This window comes from Rhinolophus ferrumequinum, chromosome 6 (genome assembly GCF_004115265.2).
Source record: "Rhinolophus ferrumequinum isolate MPI-CBG mRhiFer1 chromosome 6, mRhiFer1_v1.p, whole genome shotgun sequence".
In the NCBI taxonomy this organism is placed as follows: domain Eukaryota; kingdom Metazoa; phylum Chordata; class Mammalia; order Chiroptera; family Rhinolophidae; genus Rhinolophus; species Rhinolophus ferrumequinum.
This window is the reverse complement of record NC_046289.1, coordinates 51,302,839-51,324,804: the sequence shown is the minus strand read 5'-3', so window position 1 is coordinate 51,324,804 and position 21,966 is coordinate 51,302,839. Positions and strand designations below refer to the sequence as shown.

General features: G+C 39.0%; 1 protein-coding gene across 1 annotated transcript in view; it reads left to right on the top strand.

Annotated features, from left to right (window-relative positions):
* Positions 1–20,145: 20,145 nt before the first annotated feature.
* AQP9 (aquaporin 9) overlaps positions 20,146–21,966 on the top strand; it is a 39,515-nt gene continuing 37,694 nt past the window's right edge. Inside the window, exon 1 of the mRNA XM_033109430.1 lies at positions 20,146–20,496. Coding sequence (XP_032965321.1) covers positions 20,386–20,496 — 111 coding nt within the window. The 5' untranslated portion in view covers positions 20,146–20,385. The remainder of the gene's footprint in view (positions 20,497–21,966) is intronic.

Here is a 21,966-nt window from a genome sequence, read left to right as displayed (position 1 = left end):
TGGGACGTGATCCCAGGAAATTTAAGGGGGGGAGTGAGGAAAGCATGACAGGAAAGGGATAACAGCTGATAAAGGGTGCATTGAGTGGGTCATCACTGTGGACAACTGGGGCTCAATGCCTCTGGGGATCCTCTTTGGAACCATGTAGAACATACCTCAGAATCGTCCTATCACATACAGATGGCAAACAGACATATGAAGAAATGCCCAACCTCACTAATCATAAAAGAAATGCAAATAAAAACCACAGTGAGATACCACCTCACCCCAGCCAAAATGGCTATCATCAATAAATCAACAAACAAGTGCTGGCGAGGATGTGGAGAAAAGGGAACCCTCGTGCACCGTTGGTGGGATTGCAGATTGGTGCAGCCACTATGGAAAAGAGTATGGAGGTATCTTAAAAATCTGAAAATGGAACTACCTTATGACCCAGCAATTCCACTCCTAGGTATCTATCCGGAGAAATCCAAAACTCTAATTCGAAAAATTTTATGCACCCCTATGCTTATTGCAGCACTATACACAATAGCCAAGACATGGAAACAACCGAAATGCCCATCGGTAGATGACTGGATTAAGAAACTGTGATATATTTATACAATGGAGTATTACGCAGCCATAAAGAAGAATGAAATCTTACCATTTTGCAACAATATGGATGAACCTAAGGAACATTATGTTAAGTGAAATAAGTCAGACAGAGAAAGATATGTACCATATGATCTCACTTATATGCCGAATCTAAAGAAAAGAATAAATGAATGAACTAATCAGAAACAGTCTCGGAGACATAGAGGAAAAACTGAGGGTTGCTAGATGGGAGGGGGGTTGGAATAAGGGGGAAGGTGAGGGGATTAGAAAGCACAATCGGTATCTACAAGATCGCCACGGGGATATGAAAGTCAATTTGGGGAATGTAATCAATACTGTTGTAAAGATTTTGTAGGGTATCCGATGGACACTTGTCTCATTAGGGAGACCACCTCAGGGATGATGTAGATGCCTGATCACTGCACTGTACACCTGAAGCTGAAGCTGAACGATAATGAATGTCGACTGCAAATATATATATATTTTTTAATATATATATAAAAAATATATATATATATAGTTAGTTAGTTACAAGAAGCGGAGTACAGCATTACGGTGGAAATGTAAGGGCTGTGTGCAATGTCAGAGGGGTAGTAGATGGGGGAGGGGGGTTATCACTGTGTGAGGGATATAATGATAAATGTCTAACTATTACATTGTTTTGTGCACCTGAAACTAAAAAAAAAAAAGAATCGTCCTATCAAGGGCCAGGAAGCTGAGGTTTGTCCCTGACAGCATCACATCCTTGGCAGTTCTGAGCTGCTCTGCAGCCACTCAGAGCAAATTCTCATGGCATAGGAGATAACCCTTGGGTAGCAAAGGAGATCAACATAACACTTGAGCCAGGAAGGTGTCAGTGTGCACAACAGCTGTCGCTCCAGCTGCAGGAGAGTGCAGAGTCAGCAGAGGGGACATGGGGCAAGACCTCAACATCATCTACTGCACAGTCCTTGTTTTCAGGAAAGTTTCCTCACATAGGAAGTGATGGCATGTGAACAAATTGTGTGTTGTAATGCTATGGGTGCTGTAGTAGAAAAATATGCAAGGTATGTGTGAGAGGAGGTAGAATGGAGGAAGTGGTGCATCCTACTTGGGAAAGGCAGGGAAATGTTTCCTAAGAAAGTCATCCATAGACTCTACCTCAACCCACTTGGCCTGCTCCTTCAACTGAGACACAGCCTGAAATAACCAATAGAGGATTGACAAGAGAAGAATTATATGATCCAGTCTGCATTTTGGAGAGTCACTCTTACAGCACTGCAGAAGATGAGCAGAACAAGACCAAACGGAAAGCTAGATTCCTTAGAAAACTCTTGTAGTAATCCAGGCAAGAAAGTATGAGAGCCTGGACAAATTTCAGAAGAATAAAGGAGACAGAATTAAGAGAACATGGTGATGGATGGTAGGAGAGAGAAGACTTTAAGGATGTTTCTGGATTAAGTGATTGGGTAGATGATGATATCATTCCTGGAGATAAGGACAAAAGAGGGAGAAAAGGCTTTATGGGGAAGAGAATGAACTCAGTTTGGGGCATGGAGAGTTTGAGAAGCTCTTGGGATATGCAAGTAGGAAGGTGACCAAAAGGTGACAGAAAAAAAGGGTGGAGGGTAGTGTGGCCACAGAATTTGGAACTGAAAGGAATGACGGTAATGGAAATAGTGAGGACTCAGGAGAGCTGGTTTCTTTCCTTTGTCCCAGAGATGCAGGCAGGAAAATGTATGTAGAAGAATGAGCCATTGGAAGTGTCACAAAGGGAACTGGGTTCTTAGAGGAAAGACAATTTATTCAGAGCCAAGAGGAGAAGGTGTGAGTAGAAAGGTCCTGTTATCAATCAGGGAATTTGCTGAGGGTTCTAAGGAGAATTTTATAAGAAGTTGACCGGACACTTTGGCCAAGCCCATCCCCAATTGATGGAAAGAGGAAAAAGATAAACTGAGTATATTTTCAGCTCAGTATAAATAAACAGCACATTCCATTTGTACTACAGGTACAAATTCCCCTAAATTGTGCCCTTTCTCTATCATGTATGGGGGTGGGGGAGTATGGAAGGACCCTGCAAAATATCTCTTAGGATTTTCAATATCAGAAGTTGAAATATAGGTTTTTGGGGTTTTTTTTTAGTTGAATACTTTAAAAAATTTTTGTTGATCCAACTTTTTTTCTTTGTGTAAGTCACATGGTGGACTGTATCTCATAATAGCTATTGTTGGATGGCAGAGAAAGGTCCAGAATGGAGGACACGGTGTATTTGTGGAGTATGGAATTGTTTTCTGGGAAGAAGTGGAAGAGATGAAAGGAACTATTCATTCATAAGCTCCCCTAGGCATTTTGAGAAATGTAAAAGAAACGTTTTTCCTTAAGAATATTTACTCATCCTCAGCTAGAGGATGAGTCAAAGTAATGCATGATTATGGAACTGGTCAGCAATGACTCTACGGCTTCATACAGGAAACCGTTATCAATGATAAATGACATGGAGGAAAGTCTTTGATAAAACGGGAGGAAATTACAGTGGTGGTGGGGAGTGAGTCAGGCGGTTGTTCTTGGCAGGCGAACAGTGCTGGGAGTAAAAATGCATTCTCAGGGGAATGACTTAGAGTGTCCCAGCTGGGGAATGTTGGGGATAAAATTGGAGAGATCAACTGGGGTCTGCTGGCTAACAACCTTGAATGCTGTGCTCAGAGAGTGCATTGATCTGATACGCAAGAGAAAGTCATTGCAAATTTGCTATTCTACAGGAGATAGAAAGATAAGAGTCATGTTTGAGAAATAGTTGTCTGGATTGTTAAAGAAGCCAGTGAAGGTGGTGTATTTGGGGCATTGACTCCTGTGGTAGCTGAATAACGCCCTCCTGAAGATGTCCATATTCTAATCCCTGAAACCTGTGACTGTTACCTTACATGGCAAAAGAGACTTTGCAAATGTGATTAAATTAAGGGTTTTGAGGGGAAGAGAGTATCCTGGATTACCTGGTGGGCCCAATAGAATCACAAGAGTACTTCTAAGAGGGAGGCAGGAGATCAGAGTGAGTAGTAAGAGACACAACAACAGAAGCAGAGGTTGGAGTGATGCATGGAAGGGACCTCGAGCCACAGAATGCAGGCAGCCTCTAGAAACTGAAAAAGGCAAGGAAATAGGAACCTCCAGAAAGAATGCAGTCCTGTCAACACTTTTAGTTCACATTTCTGACCTGCAGACTGGAAGAGAATAAATTTGTGTTGTCTTAAGCCACTACATTTTTGGTCATTTGTTTCAGTGATAATGGGAAACTGATACAACTCTCTTCGAGAGACTGATAGAAAAATGCACGTATGCACACCACCAGCAGTATTTTAAAAATTAGTCTCAGGGGTTTTACAGACCCATTACAATTCATCTATGGACGTTCTAGAGGATGTTTGTTTCCCAATTTAAAAACTCTGGAATTCACAGGTTATTTGAATACTTCATACAGATAATGAAAAGCTTTAGGGCTGTGTTAGTGAGGTAAGACAAGATAATGTAATTATAAGAGATGCTATGGTAGAAGCTAAATATACAATAGAGGGTCAGAGCTACATAAAATTTGACTCCAAGATTGTAAACCTGGGAGACCAAGAAAATAAAGATGTATTAAGAAGTTGGGAAAGTGAGAAGACAAGATAGTTTGCCAGGAAAAGATAGGGGTAAAGCCCACGATACAGAGCCTGCCATGTGGGCTAGAATCTAAGTTCCCAGTTCATTTTAGGACTTACGATCCCCAAGGAGAGCACCAGTGTGCAGAAAACCCAGAATCCAGACTCAGGCTCCAGGGAGTGGCCAAGGACAGAGTCTTTGGGGACTGATCCCCCAGCCAGGAATTGATGGAGCTGAAGAAGGAATGGGGAGCTGATCACCATAGAAGCCACAGAAGTGCTGTGAGGATGGTGCCCTCAACCAACTCCTCTAGTCAATATAATGGATCAACTCCTACCAGAGAGTCTACCCCAGCATGAAATTTATCCCTTGGATGAGGGGATTTTAGGAAATCTAGGTCAAGAATCCATTACCTCTAAGATTAGCAAATTGGTCTTGAATGAGACAGAAAAGTTCAATTAATTGGTTTTTTGTTAGGAATAAGGAATCTTGAATTGGTGCCAAACCAACAATAGCAACAATAAAAGCAAAAATAAATAAACAAAATGCAAGACAGTTTAGTGCCAAAAGATACAACCAAGGCTGTCCCAAGAAATTCTTGGCATCTGGCCTGAATTGATTATGGACTATGAGGCCTATGTCATTATTTTGGGAATCTGTAAGAAGGCACCACAGATTCCCAAAATAATGACATAGACCTCATAGTCCATAATCAATTGCAGACAACATAAGGAAAAATTCACTCTGAATTTTATGAGAGAGACAATAGAGGTTTCTGGAGAAAAGCATGGATTCTGCAACTAGAAAGATCTCGGTTCAAATCAAGGCTCCTCCAATTGCTGCTCATGCCAGACAAATGTCCTAACGCCAGGAAGTACAGTTTTGTCATCTTTAGAACTGCAAAAACAACATCTTCCTTTACAAGGATGTTGCCAATGTTTCCTGTGGTGACAATGATGATGCAATTTGTGTCGTGCTTGGCACATGAAACGTACTTACTAAGTGGTTGCTATTATCACTGATATTAGGCTGCTAGTTGTGTACACTGCAGATGGTATGCAAATATGAATGTGCTATCTAATCTAATCGAATCCTGCATCAAATGAAGAGGGTGTTCCTCTGAAACTATAACCCACTCAATTGTATGTGAAACATATGAGGTTATTATGCTATGTAAAGGAAAGGGGCTGCTTGCAATCTAGAAAAAGTACAGAAAAAGAGCAGTAACAAGTATTGTGTGCTTACTCTTTGCCATATAGGTTGAGCTATGTGAAAGAATTCCTTTACTCCTCAGAACAATCCTCTGAGATTTGAATTATTATAATCCCCTTTCTACAAATCAGGAAAGTCACTTTAGTTTCTGAGTTGCAAAGCAGTTAATAATGTGTCCAAGTTTCCACAGCTACTGTTAAGCAGTGGAGGGGAACTGGCTCCGGGGTCTGCGAGTTCAACCCCATCCTCTGTCTCAAAAGAAGGAGTGGTGTCCAGAACTGCTGATGGGGTCGTGAGCAATGGCCACAATGTTCTGGTGACTTCCAAGGATAGCTCTCCACAGTAGAAATAGGTATATCAATCAGGTTGCTTTCTGAATCCCCTCCAGGACAAAACAATGGGGATGACTCTGTGTTGGAGAAGGATTCTGGTGACTGGGATAGACGTGGGAGTGAGCAGAGTTATGTGAAAGACAGCTGGGCGGTGAAAGGCAGATTGAGAACCAGAAAACTAAGGAAACACCAATCCCAAAGCAGATGAACTGAAAGGTGAAACTAGTTTGAAGAAAAGGGAGTACAAAAAGCGCCAGCAAGATATAATCATCAGGTTCAGGACGGTGGAGCCTGGAGAGAGAATCCCTGAGTGTGGAATGTGAAGCATTCTTGCCTGTGGGTGGAAGGAGCGGTTGTTAAGGCAGCCAATTTTCTCTGTTGTAATCCACGTTTTCCAAGCTTGCAAGAGTAATTGGCTTCTATGAAGACTTTATTACAGAAGAGGTGTGTGTTGATCAGCCAAGAGGAGTAACGTTGTTTTTCACATTGTAAATTAACAAAACAGGTGTCTCATTTATTAGTCAGCATCTAGTAAATTTGGTAACTGAGTCAGTCCTCCAGGGCTTAGTCACATTTGGGTGACTCAATAAAATTAAGTTTTAGAGCTGTGAAACTGAAGACAAACAACAGCCTGTGTCTCAGCTGGTTCCATTGAAAGGACAATCTCCTTTCATAGGAAAGTTAGTCAGCTTCTCTTTTTATCACTTTTTTAGGGTCAAGAAGTTCCAGGAATTCAATGTACTAAGAGTTTGCTCAACTCAATCATTCATACATTTACCAAATTTACCAATAATCTATGTGGTTCTTAATTGGACTGAGATCATTTTGAAGGCCCAGGCTGCTTTTCATTGATCTCCATATGCACAGCACCTACCACAATGCCAAGCACTTGTATATTCCAAAAATGTTTGCTGAACTAAACTGAATCAATGTAGATAAGAACAATATATCGTACTGTAGACAATACAGGCAGTATGCCCAATATGTTTTCGGATAGTAGATTAAACCACTTTCAAGATATCATTTTATCTCTCTCCATGTACCAAATATAATAGATGTTTTAAAATTATAGATTAAATGCTCATTTAATAAATGTAATTGACTGTCATTTTGTTTCAGGTTGATTGTAATGTTTGCCTTCATGTCCTTTAGTAACATACCAAATTTCAACAGTCAAAACCCTTTGCTATCATAGGACAAACAAAAACAAAAGTGACCTTGTTTCATTGAGTCAACACACTTTGCCTTAAATTCCCTCTGAGCAAATATTTGGGTAAATAGACGTTCTTCATCTTTGTACCCAGAAGAACAATGAATCAATGAACACAGAGGACATGAAAGTCATGGAGTCAAAAATCCCCTCAGCGAGTACACATTAGCCAGGACTGTATTTAATTCAGATCATTCAGTCAAAATGGAGTCAATTTTTAAATTTTTTCTCTACTGTTATATGATCATTAATTGATTGGTTATTTCTACCAATTCAACTGTTAAAACAACTCGGCTATATGGGATTTGATCAATTATTTAGAGATGAATCCGCAAAAGGTCTATATGAGTAGCCACTATCTCAATCTCCAAATTCTTTGTATTAAATCAGAAGATGTTTAGAGGTGTTTTGAGAGCATACATCCATTGATAAATGTCATTTCAAAACACCTTTAATTCATTACCAAGGATAAAGATTTTGCTTCCAGTAGCATATTCTGCAGTGAGTTCCTAGATAATGGTCTATTTGAAATTATTTGATTTGTTTTTATTTTCTAGAGGTCATTGTAATATATTTTTCACTGGATAGTAAGTTAAAATTTTTTTAATTTTTATAATACTAAAACCCTTGGTGGATTCACAAGATGAGGAAAAACTACGTTGCCTGTGTGCCTCAGTGTCTCATGGGAGTCTCCTGGAAGTCTATGGATAGTTCCAGGGTGTTCTTTAGATTAGGATGTCACATTTTCTCTAAGAATAAGGTAAAAGTCACCTTTTATTTTGCCCTTCACTGACCATGAATTAGTGACTATTGCTGTCTCTCTCCTTTGTGCTAAAACAAATCTGAAGTTAGAAGAGGGGGACCTTGAAAAGAGCTCTAAAAACAGAATCTTATGGACTCTGTGCTTAATGAAGCAGTTAGGATTGTAATTTGCAGAGTAGCTTCTGGAAGGAAAGTCTTCTGATCTAGAACTTTTACAGGTATGGCTGACAATATAACCAACAGAAAGAGTGATAGTTACTTGCCAGAACAAGAAGGAATTCCCAGATTCCTGGGACTGTATGGAGAGCACACTGGGCTACTAAGCAACAACCAGTAGGCATTTGGGACTCTTCCCTGGTAGAATTCAAAAAGCAAGCAGTGGATTCCTACTCCAGTTGCTAAGAGAGTTGGGGGAGGGGGGGTTGGTGGGTCTTCAATGCCTTTCTCAGAATATTATGTCCAGCATCCTTGCTAGTGGGAGAAAGCATGGACTTCCAGGGAAATGGATGTCCTAAAGTTTTAGTCCACTATTAATGTATGGGTCATAAGACTCCTCACCCTGATCCCCAACCTGATGAATAATTTAGTCTTCTGAAATACTAAAGTTGCACTTATATAATACTAACTGCCCACTACACAGTTGTTGTTTCCCATGCACTATCGGCAGGACGCATGGAGTTCTTTTGTTTGCTAGCTTTGTTTTGGCAGTTTCTGGAGATGGATTTGCACAAGATCGCTCCCAGCCTGTGTGACCAACTGTGTACGATTGGGAGATGCACATGACGGGGGCTGTGGAGACCATGCAGGCCAAATGTCATTTGCAGGACCAAGGCCTCTGCCTCACTGTGGGGACAGAGCCCCAAAAAGCAGTTTCCAGGCTCTCGGCCTCACATAGAAAGGTGCTGGCTCAGGTAGTAAATGGCCATTGACTGTGATCAAATGGCCATCAGCTGTGGCTAGTTGGCTGTCAGCTGTAATCAGTGAGCCATTAGCCATGAATATAACTGCCGTGGCTACGCTAGCAGAAAAAATGGGGGCTAGCAAGAAGATGGGGGCTGAGTCTGCAAGCCGAGCAGTAAGGGTTGCGAACAGTGTGGCTCCTGCTTCCTGTTTCTCCAACCCAGCCGCCAGCGAGACTATAGTGGTATGACTCCCCTACCTATGGCTCCGTGGGTGCTCCTTTTTGGCTTCACCATGTCCTGCGTTCTTATGTGGGGAGCAGGACCAGAGACCCCGCAGGCCGCCCTGCGTGACACTCACTCTCACAGAGAACTGCAATTCTACCAAAGGAAAATTTTTCCTAGTGTATTTATTCTGTGAAACAGTATACTCATAAAGAAACTAGGAAAGATTGAATGAAAATCTATCCATGAGCCAAAATCTCATCTCAGTTTGTGACAAAATGGGTCTTCTCCATTGTGTTTGAGCAATGGTAGATGGTGCACAGATCCAGAGTCCAACAGTTCCAATGTGAATCCTCGCTCTCCTACTAACTGCATGATTTTGGACAGGTCACTGCTCTTTCTTGGGCTTCAGTTTCCTAAGCTGTAAAGTGAGGGTCCTCGTCACTCCTTAAGGTTATATGGGTTTATGCAACAATTATTTGTCACGAGCACACCAGTTATGGGGTGTCTAACAGTCAACATAGTCTCTAACCCTCTAGGCGTGCATGAACAGAGATAGACAAGGAACATGAAATTGCAGTTGATATCAGCCCCCATTTACTTTACTCTGTTGTTTTGTGCTACAAATAATTTATGCAAATACAAATTAAATAATTTAGTCTTGATAAGTTGTGAAGAGCTATTAAAAAAGGCCCAGCATTCTGCTCATACTTGATTCTCCATAAATATTTATTAAATTGTTCTTCTTTGATGATAATTTTGTTGTGAAATGATTTGTGTGTTTGGTAAAGGCAGATTTATAGGTTTTCCTAATTCATAAAAGTGGAATGCTGTACATTAAAATAAGGTGACATTTCTAAAGCAGAATATTTGACAGGACCACCTTGATGTGGCTCTGCACTTTCTCTCTTACCATTTTCCAAAGCCTTACCCACCTCTCTCAACCTCAACATTCCTTCCTTCACTCCTGAAGTTCCCCGACCAACATGAAACCATAGATGGGGTGAGTCTCAGGACACAGGGGAAAGATAGAATGGAATGTCTGTTATGCACATTAATGCTAAATTTTGTTTAAGCTGAATGTTTAAAAGTTTGTTTCTTGGGTTATGTAAAAATTCCCCTGTACTATGGTGTCTAGCTAAAAAACGACTGCACCAGAATGTGATGTAACGGAGGGGATTTCTGGAGGGGAAGGGCTACAGGGACATTTGAATGTCACACCACGTTATAAGCAAGACACACTCCATTACATTAACATTAGAATTAATTTTGAAAACTGTTTCCATTTTAGTGGAAACAGTTTGAGGCATTTTCAAAGCATCCCATGCTGTGAAAAAAAAAAAAGAGAGAGAGAGAGAGAAATCTTATTTGTGTGACAGATGTTTACTGTGCTAAACCCTTTAGGCCATACCAAGAAATATAAAACATAGTTCTTATTTTTGAAGAGTTCTGTTTGGGGAGAAAAACCCATGTGTGCATGTACACTTAGACACACACACACACACACACACACGTGAAAAGATAAGAAACTGTATATGATCAAGGGCTGAGTAATTCTCTTCAGGAGTGGTAGAGGCATTTGATGGAGGGAGAGTTTGCCGTTCAACGCAATTGTAAGGGAAAGATTCATAAATAAGTTGGAAAGTGGACTTGGCCTTCAAAGGATGAGGTGAGTAGGTTTGGATGGGAAGAGGGACAGAGGAAGGGCATTCCAGGTGACAAGTTACCACAAGCATGGACTTGTAGGCAGAAATGAACAAGGAACCCTGTGGGAACTATATGGGCCCTTCCAGATGAAACGGAGTGTTTCTTGTTGGGGGTATTGACATACATACGTGGGCAGGTATGGGGAGCCAAATTTGTGGCAGATTTTTGAATATCAGTATAGGGACTTTGGATTTTACCTTTTAGAGAATGAGAAATCACTGAGTTTTAGGAAAGGAAATTGTTAACTAAATCATGTTTTAAAAAGATTTCCCTCTCAAGGACATACAAGGCGAATCAGTGAACAGAGAGGGGTAGGGAGCTTATTTTTTATTATTTTTCAATGTTTTTCTTTATTAATAAATAAATGTAAGGTATCAAAATTTATGATTCAACAAACACCTATGAACCCACCTCCCAGTTTATGACGGACAATAGTCCCCTGAATTTGAAGTGGTCCCTCAAATTCCTCCTAGCTCTCTCAGAGGTAACCACTATCTGGAGCTTTTTGTTTATCATCCCTTTACATTTCTTCATAGATTTACCACCTATGCTTTGTCCCTAAAATGTGTCATTTATTTTGTATGGTTATTTTTTCATAGCATAAGAGGAATCCTTCTTTATGCATTCTTTTGCAACGTGCTTTTCTTGTTCAACATTTTAGTTCTGAGATTCACTTACGTTGTTCTGTGTAATTATAATTAATTAATCCATTTAACTATTGATTAGCATCTGGGTTATTTCCAGTTATTTTGCTATTAGAAATAGTGCTGCTGTTTTGTATATTGAAATAGGGACTGTTTTGTATATTTTTCTAGGTACACTTATACAACAATTTTTCCAGAGTGTATTTCTTGGGGTGGAATTCCTGGATCATTGGATACATATCTTCAAATTTATTAGATAATGCCAAACTGGATGTGGTTTCTAAATGAGGTTATGCCAATATACATTGTCACCAGCAATGCATTGGTGTTGCAGGGGTTCTAAAACCTTACTGACCCTTGATACTGTAATGCTATTTTGTTTTTGCCAATCTGGTTGGTATACAATATTATCTCATTGGGGTTTTCATTTGCATTTGTTTGTTTACTAGCAAAGCAGAGCATATTTTCATGTTTATTGGCCATCTGTGGTTCTTTGAAGTGCCTCATCAGTTCTTTTGCCCATTGGGTTGCTTATTTTTGCCTTACGTATACTGGATGGAGTCCTTTGTCTGTTTTATGTAATGCATGTATCTTCTTCCAAATGTCTTTTGACTCCCTTTGTGTTATCTTTTGATAACATAATTTAATTATAATGTAGTCAAATATATCAACATTTTCTCCTATGGTTTCTGCCTCTTGGATCTAAAACTTTAAATTATATATATTCTTATTCTAAATCTTGTCTTCAGAAGGTAGACATTCTTTTTTTACGAAAAAGGACAAAAACTCCCCTGCAATATTTAGAGGTTTCTTTTCAAGTTTCAAGAACTGTTTACTTACAACATTGAGCATATGAATACTTGTTAAAGGAAAAGCATTAAGTGTTTGTTGTTGAAAATTGCATTTATACAGTAAAGCTGTAAATTATAATTGCAATAAAAAGTTATTTACTAACCATGTGCTGATTAACTGGCTTACTGTGACTTTATTCATCTAGTTCTATTTAAACTAAATAGACTGTAAAGATTCACTTACAGTTAGGAATAAATAGAAGTATTAAAAAAAGAGAGAATCAATTATTTATAGTTCATATTATATTTTACCTCAAAAATCTAACAGGACCAAACAAGTTAGGGCTTTTCAATATTGAAGTTAACAGAAATCTCATTCAAACTGGCTTTGAAAATATGAAATATTATTCATTTACAAAACTGCAAGCCCAGAGATGGAGTGGGTCTCACTCAGGGTTGATTGATTTAATAATTCAGTGATGTCATCAAAGACCCATGTATATCCTGTCTTCGTGCCCTGCTAGTCTCGGTGTCAGCTTAACTAGAAGGCTAGTTCCCTACAAGGTTATGGGATGGGTGTCCACAAAAGTTGGGGCTATAAGCTTCCTTGCTCGTATCCTAGGGATGACAGAGAACCGGATTCTTCTAACTTTCAGAGAAGTAAGAGATTCTTTTCCAAAGCCCCAGAAAGCTTTTTCTCAAATATCATTGGCCTAAATTAAGTCATATTATTATTTCTGAAGTAGGCATTCAGAAATAAACAAACCAGGTTTCAAGGGATGGAAAATGATTCTGACAAACTTAGACTAATCAGTGTTTACCCTTAAACCTGGACGTGACCTGTCTGTCTTCCATCTAACACCTATAGTTGCATAGAAAAAAAGATGGATATCCAAGTGAAAATCTGGTACTATTAAGAAAGAAGTTTTCATAGATGCCAAGTAGGCAACTAACAATGTTCACTACAATTTCAACGAGAAACCTATATGAAACTATAAGAAACTTCATTAGGGTGGGCAGATATAAGACATACACACAGAAGTAGAATTTTGCTTGTAATTATCAGTTAGAAAATAGAATAAAAAAGGAGATCTCATCCTAACTCCAAAAACAAATATGACAGAATATCAAATACCTCGACATAAACTTAAGAATTTGCAAGAACCAACAGAACAACAATGAAACTGCTTAAAACTTTAAAAACAAAACAAAACCTGAACAAATGGAGAGATGGGAATTATATTTCTGAATGGGGAAATTCAATATCATAACTTTATTCATAAAGTTAATACTTTTTCATTAATTATAGTTGGTAGGAGGTGGAACTTAACAAAGATTCTAAAGTTCACCTATATAATAAATATTTGAAAATAATAATGAAGAGGATCTACTCTACCAGAAAGACATCAAAATGTACATCAAGACTAGAGTAATTAAAATCACAGTTTTACTTCTGGGAAATTTTATATAAGACAGATGGAATGTCAATTCAAAGAATGTTGGAAAACTTGTCAAACTATTTGGGAAAAATATTAGAGTTCTACCTTATACTATACGTCATGATATATGCTACAAAAATCAAAATTTTAAGTGTAAAAAGTAAAATCATGAAAATAATGGAATAATTTTCATGAAAATAATGGAATAAAACATAGGATGAAGTTTAATATTTTTGCAATTTTGGGATACAGCAGATCTTTCTTAGCATAAATACTAAGTTGGAAACCATACAGAAAAGGTTTATGGACTTAAGTACATAAATTTTCTAAACTTTTATATGGCAGCCAAACACCATCATATATAAGTGAAAAATTAATGATTAACTGAAAATGATTTGCCACATATCACAGATAAAAGATTTCCATTCTTATGTTGTAAAGAGTGACAACAAATTAATAGCTAAAAATTTGAACATTACAGATGAAAAATGGGTAGAGGATATAAACACGAAACTTATAAAAGAATAAATACAAATTGCTAACACATAAAAGATGCTAAACCTTGCCATTAACCAAAGAAATGTATACTAAAACAATATTATACTTTTAACTGTTAGATTCAGAAAAAGCTGAAAGTTCTACATGAACTAATATTGAAAAGAATGAAATAGGTACTTTAAAAACACTATATACATATTCTTTGACCAGCAATTCAACTTTTAGACAGTTGTGCTAAGAGATAGATAAACCCACATATATACATAATAATGCTCCTGTAATGGGGAAAAATTGGAAACAACCAACAGTCTATCAAAAGAAATATTTAAATTATGGCACATTTGTACAATGGACTATTACATAGTCATTAATTTAAAAATATGAGTTATACATTGGCATAGAAAGATGAACATTTTATCTTTTTATTTTTTAAGTGGAAATTTTTTAAGTGGAATATTTTAAGTGGGAAAAACACTTTAATATATATAATATAATTCCACTTTTAGGGAGAAAAAGAAATATTTACATAAACCTACTGAAAAAAAAATTCTGGTCGGCTGTATTCCAACCTATTAAAAGTGGTTATCTCTGAGGACTGGGATTACAAGAATTTTTTTGTTTGTTTTAGTTCAAATACTTCTGAATTACTTTTATTTTTTTGATTTAATATGATTTTATGCTCAAGGGGAAGTGGTTATTTCCTCCCCAAATGGAAAAGAAAGTGGAGGAGACAGATAAAATGGTTACCGTGAACTGAATGTTTGTGTCCCTCCAAAATTCATATGTTGAAGACCAGGGTGGTATTTGGAGGAGGGATCATTGGAAGGAAATTAGTTTGAATGAAGTTACGGGGGTGGAGTACTCATGTTGGGATTGGTGTCCTTAAAAGGAGATAAAGAAACCAGAGCTCTCTCCAGTGAGGACACAGTGAGAAGGTGCTGTCTACAAACCAGGAAGAGGGCCCTCACACAAATTCAACCACACATGCACCCCAATCTCAGACTTCCCGCCTTCAGAACTATGAGGAAAAAAATGTTTGTTGTTCAAGCCACCCAGTCTATGGGTCTTGTAGGCCAAACTGACCAAGCCAATGACATTTGAAGTGAAGTAACTTTGAAAGAATATTTTCAGGATAGGTAAGACCTGAGCTTGTTTTTGGCCCTGGGAAAGAAGCCAATGTGGGAAGAGATTGGGAGGGTGAGGGGAACGTGAATCAGCCAAAGTCCCCGAGGGGCTGGCACAATACACCAAAATCAGTATGTGTCAGGCTTAACTTTAGAAAGAAGAAGAAGAAAGGACAAGAATACAACATAAACAAAGTTAGGACATCTTTCTGAGGAGGAAGGACACCAAAAGTAGGATAGCCAGTGAACCCATCTGTCTTCCTACTGGATGGGAGAAAAGATCATCAGCTGAGCAGGAGGTGTAGGACTAGGAGCTGGAGGGCCAAAGAAGAGGTATATTGATGCTACACAGAATGAAACAGGGCATGGTATCTGAATTCTTAGTTACATTTGTGAGACTCCTGCGCTCCACCCCAGAGCTACCAAATCATAGTCTCAGGAGGTGAGTGATCCTAATGCACACCAAAATCTGGAAACTTGGAAACTTTGAAATTAAAGGCTACCTAAGCATATGGGGCCACTGCTGATGTTAGGTCACAATTATTTGAAATAGGGTCAGTCAATATATTTATATGATTTTCTCCAGCTTTATTTAACAACCTGGGAAGAGAATATTTGAGAAAAATAGGTGGCTGGGTATACCCGGAGTTGGACTCTGGCAATGTGGGTAGAGAAGTCAATGGGTCAATGGAACTTGAGATGCTGGTAAGTGCATCACCAACCTGGGTAATTACAAGGTAAGAACTGGGTTGAGAGAGAGAGCTGGAATTTATGATGAGGATGTAAAGCAGATTTGAGAAAGCAAGTGAGTGAAATGTGAGAACTAGAAGGTTTGTTTTTTTTTTTTTTTAAGATTTTTTTTTTTATTGGGGAAAGGGAACAGGATTGTACTGGGGACTTTATTGGGGAACAGTGTGTACTTTCAGGACTTTTTTCCAAGTCAAGTTGTTGTCCTTTCAATCTTAGTTGTGGAGGGCGCAGCTCAGCTTCAGGTCCAATTGCCGCTGCTAGTTACAGGGGGCGCAGCCCACCATCTCTTGCGGGAGTCAAACCGGCAACCTTGTGGTTGAAAGGACACACTCCAACCAACTGAGCTATCCGGGAGCTCAGCTCAAGGTGCCGTGTTCAATTTCAGTTGCAGGGGGCGCTGCCCACTATCTTGCAAGGGACTCGGGGAATTGAACTGGCTACCTTGTGGTTGAGAGCCCACTGGCCCATGTGGGAATCGAACCGGCAGCCTTTGGAGTTAGGAGCATGGAGCTCTAACCACCTGAGCCACCGGGCCGGCCCATAGAAGTTTTGATCAGTGAGGTGCATCTTGTTGTAACAGATTTTGAAAGAAGGGATGGTGACACAGTCCGAGAAGTGGCCATTAGAGGGTCTTCTGAACTAGAGTGGAGATAAGGTTGACCCAAGTAGAAGAGGTCAAGGAAGTGAGGTCAGAGGATGAGATGGTTATCCTTCTGAACACCAGCCTTTTTGGATCTCATGAGTGGAGGCAAAAGTGGTGGTTACTCAAGACAAACTGGAGAAAGAAGAGAATGTTTGGGTCAGGGAAGGACAGAGTCAGGGGCAACTAAAAGAGTTGGGTTAGATAACCCTGGAGATTCAGCATGGCACTGCCCCTAGAAGAGCACAATTTTAAAACTATTGGTGGCAGAATGAGTCAATATTTTGGCAATGGACAATGACCTCTCAGATGTCCACGTGGTGATACCTAGAATTTTTGTTCAGTACTTTGCTTGTACTTTGATTGTACTCTATGATATATTCAGTTGGAGGTCTTTGTCACTTAGACTATATAATCCCTTAACAGTAGAAATTTTTCTTCATATTTAAATCCCCACTGCTTAATACTGTGCCTGACATGTGGTAAATATTTAACAAAAGATTTTGCTGGGTAAATGAATGAAAGAAATTAAACAGCCCCATATTTGCTATAGGAACTTTGCATGAGGGTGCTTTGCAAAGGTCCCTTCCCAGGTGGAGGAGAGATGTTATTCATTGTTTATCTTCTCTGAAGGCTCTTGAATATTTTGTTCGGTGGCAGTCTGGGGAGTGTGAGTGAGCTATGTTTGATGATGAGCTGTTCGTGGTGATGGAAGTGAAAAGTGTGACTGTTGTCTGAAGGTAAGATCAAAGAAATAAAGGGTTCATTCCCCTCTACCTGAGCAAAATGTTCAGTACTGCGAGCTTAGCCTCTGCTCTCTTCAAACTCTCTAGATAACATCGTTTTTATTCATGGCTTTCATCGTTACCTCTATGAGCACACAGGTCTTCTCTTTGAATCCAGACCCAAATCATTTCCTACTTGACATTGTCAACATAAGAATCATCGAAACCTGAAATTCATCGAAATCATCGAGAATTTTTATGAGTTTATTTGAGCCAAACTGACAACATATGCTGGAGAGCAAGATCTCAAGTGCTCCGGATAATAACTTTTGCAGCTTCTTTTATGCATTTGAAATTAAGGAGGGAACATCAGGAAGATTACATGGAAGTGGGAGAAACAAGGTGGGGATTGGATTACAGGACGGTTAACAAGATTCTGTGCTCTTTTGAGGATGGTTATAGCTTATTTCAAAGGTGTGTTAGCTTAGATGCATAGAAACAATGGACAGGTCTTGCTTAAGGCAAAGGTAAACCTTTTACTAAAAAGTTATATGCCTGGGGTGCGACTACCCACCATGACCTACTTAGTTAGGAATTTATGATCAGATCACCCTGTGAGGTTACTGTCCTTTGAACCCCTCCTGCACTTTTTTTGTCCACAACGTCTTCTCTCAGAAGCACCAGAGAGCCCCTGAGACTTACCCTACACAAGCAGAATTCATGATCTTCCACTGCAATCCTGGTCGTGTTACAGAGTTTTTTCTCCCAGTGCTTAGCACCTCCTTCCCCAATAAGCCAAGCACCCATCAATCAACCCTGAAGAGTACCTTTTCCTCACCTTCCATATCCAACCAAGACCTTCCAATTTTAAAATATAAAGAACTATCGAATCCTTCCATTTCTCTGCATTGTCAAAGCTACCACCCAGTTCTGGAATTCTGTAAGACCCCCCAGTGCCCAGTTTAGGCCCTTCCAATCCCCTCTACCTCACAGCCAGGATGATCTTTTCAAAACTCAAATCTAATGGTGTCATGTTCCTGCTTAAATCACTGCAACCACTTATTACTGATTTCACCTTAAATAGGATTTGCAAGGCTCAGTATGGTCTGAGCCCCGCCCACAGCCCCAGTCTCATTTTGTACCACTCCTTCACTTCCTCTGGCAGCCAGCCGCAATGGATTTGTTTCATTCTTAGACGGGCATCATACTCTTGCCCCCAGCCCCAAAGCCTTTCTACATGCTCTTTCTTCCTCACTTTCTATCATTTACCCCTATGCTTCCTTCTGATCTCAGCTCAGATATGATATCTTTGGAGGAGCCATCAGAGATCTCTCTGACAAGTTGAAATCTCCCTGCTATATTCACTCATAGACATATGTGCCCCATCTTTACAGCATGCATCTCAGTTGTGATTTCATATTTCTGTGTGTGTGATTATTTCACTTATGTCTGTCTCCCTCACTAGACTCTTAGCTCACGAAGGGCAAGAATCCTATATACTTTTGCTAAGTGCAGGGCATGGCACATAATGAGTATGCCATAAATATTTGTTAGATGAACGAATGAAGAGACCAAAAAGCACCCTTGTCTGGTATTAGATGTAGTCACAGCAATAAAGTTTTATTTCTCTGGTCCATCAACTGGGACTTGGGAATCATGTAGTCATAATTAATTCTAGGCAATGGTATCCATGATAATGTAACCAGCAGTTAAAGCCAAAACGCTTTATTCTTGTCCTGGCCCTGCAATGCTGTGTCCTCAAGCAAGATATAATTTTTTAGGCCTAAACTTCATATTTTACATACAGATTGGGTGTCTTCTTCTGCCCTTGAACCGTCAGCAGCTCTTTCTCCATACCTCTCCTCCTTTCCTTCCTGCCTGTTTTCCCAGCTGGAAATGACTGTTGGTCTCCTGCAAAGCTAGGGGAGGGCCTAAAACAGCCAGCTTCTCTGTGGGAGGGTTGGGAGAAAGCGTGGGTACTAATTCCACGGAACTGCCTTTGTATTCAGAAACAACTGCTGGATTCTATTTCTTCAGACAAACTAGTTTTGAAAAACAAGACTTGAATAGTCGACATGACAAGAAGCTAGTCTTCAACACTATTCCTGAAAGGATGTTAATTCATCAAACTGAAAACCTGTTTAGGTGTATTCACTCCCTTGCTTATTTAATTGGGGTGACATATACTCAGATTGATCTCTTTTCTGGTTCAGAAAAGAGATCTCCAAGCAGTATAAAGTTTCAAGCTGCTGTTGTTTATTTTCTATGTATTTTGCCTAAATATTTCATGGTAAATGAAGGGGAGTAACTTAGTTTTCAAACAGGAATATTTCTTCAGTAGAAACTCCACAGGTCGCCTTCTCCATCTTCCTGAGCCTTGGATGCAACCCTACCCTCAGTGGATGAAGGCCAGTGTCAGTAACTCAGGAGGGGATCCCCTCCTGTCCTACTGACTTGCGGTGTGAAACTGGCAATGGTCTCGCTGTACGTTAATTTCTCCATCTATAGAATGGATGTACTAGTAATTCTTACCACTTTCAGGGAGGTGTCATTAAATCACTGAAATAATATTGGAAGAAAACAAGAGTGTTCAATCTTGCAGAAAAACACATCTATATTTTCTTCATATTCTCCAATTTGCATGAAAATATTCAGAAAAGAACATTTACCATATATATACGTGTGTGTGTGTGTGTGTGTGTGATTTGACAATTTCAAACTACACCCTAACCACCCACTTCCAAATAGGGGGTACAATTCAGAAGGCTGCAATTGTGTAACACAGAAGTCTCTGGACTGAAGCCCATCGCTGTGGTTTGGCAACACAACCAGTACATTGCTTTTCTCATCTCTTAACAAAAAAAAAAAAAAAAAGAGAGAGAGAGAGAGAAAAGAAAACCGAACAGAGAGAAAATACCTTGAGCATACAGGTAATGATTAATCCATCAGGTACAAAAAGGATAAAAGTGTCATTTTGGGATTTCATGTTCTAACTTGCTAATGCAAATAAATAGCAGTGAACAGGGAGTGACAATTTTACCAGAAGAGGATTAAGTCACGGGCTGTGATTGGGACAGTGTTTGTGGAGTCAGATAATCTCATCAGAGATCTCCAGGAATCTATCAGCAGTTGTCAAAACTTCCTTTTACACGTGTGAGTGAAGAAGGGACCAGAAGAAGCAGGTATCGGTGCAGAGTGGTACTTGGAGAACCTGCACAATGCAGCCTGAGAAAGGCCAAAAGAGGAAAAGCCTGAAGCAGAGACTGGTCTTGAAGAGCAGCTTAGCTAAAGAAACATTCTCTGAGTTCTTGGGCACGTTTATAATGATTGTAAGTATTTCCTGCTTTTCTGAGTTCCAACCCAATAATGCGTTCCTATCAATCTAGCTGGTGGTGAAGAGTTTTGTTTTGGTTTGTTTCCTTAAAATTTACTATTAGATTCATATCTCCCAGGGAACAGCAAGTTACTAAAGGCTGTTTGGCTACTTAGTGGCTACAGTACTAGGTTTCCATTTACTCATTTCATTTATCCATAAGAGTTGATGCACGTGGAAAAGTGGGGAGGAAGTACTTTCTTCATTTTAGAGATTTACTTAGACTCTAAGGTGACTTTGATTTATGTCAGCCATTAGAAATATTTCTCATTGATTAATTGATTTATATATATCCTGCTTATTTCATACAAACATTGAGGTGGTTCAGTCACTTGTAATAAGTATTGACAGTCAATATGGATGGCAAGAAATAGCTCATTATTACAAATGCATGGCAAAGACTGTGTTGACAGATCACTTAACTCTGAATAAATTAAAAATTGCACTAGGTAGAAATAGGGTACTGCGCAATAGTCCAGCTTTGGTTTTGTATCATGTTTTCCATCTAACTCAAGCTAATCTCTAAAGATCTTTAATTAGAGATTTTTACTGGTTTCAAGTCAGTAGGACAATTACAAGAAACTTTTATATATAAAGGAAGGACTGATTCTTAAAACCTCTCAAGGATTTTGTCCATAGATTTGCACAGCTGTTAATAAAAGACTGAAAAGTTTACTTGAGTGGCATGGGATCTAGGTTTTATTCTTGCTGTATATTCCTGCATTCTCTGCATTCTGAATTTTCAGTTGGTGCCAGACCATTTGTGGACAGAAAATTAAATTTTTGATTATTTTTATGTGTAATAGCTACTGATGTTAACTTGCTTTAGAAAAAAATAACTTGCTCAAGGATTCCCTACTTCAGGTATATATATTTTCATTTTTCTTAAGGTTATAGAGAATTGCCCATAAACTTTGTACATTAAAAGTTATTTGGTAATGTACAGCATGGTAACAGTTAATAATATACTGTATTGCATATTTGAAAGTTGCTAAGAAAGTATATCTTAAAAGTTCTCATCACAAGAAAAGAAATTAGAACTATGTATGGTGACGGATGTTAACTTATTGTGGTGATCATTTCACAATATATATATATATATTGAATTATTACATTGTGTACCTGAAACTAATATAATGTTACATGTCAGTTATACCTCAATCAAAGAGTTCTTTGCTTTGGGTAGAAACAAAATCATTTAGGAAAGTAAGCCAAAATTGAGAAACAAACATGTGAACTCAAAAGACAGAGCTAGTGTAAAATGAGAGAGAGTCATCACTTTTCTCGTCTCCGAGAGCCCTCTTTTTATCTGATTCACTCAAGTATTTTCAAGGCATTATGGACAATTTCTTGCATTCCTTGGCTGTCCTCAGATGACTTACATAGGAAGAGTTCAAAGGAAAAGAGACAATAAAAGCCTACGATT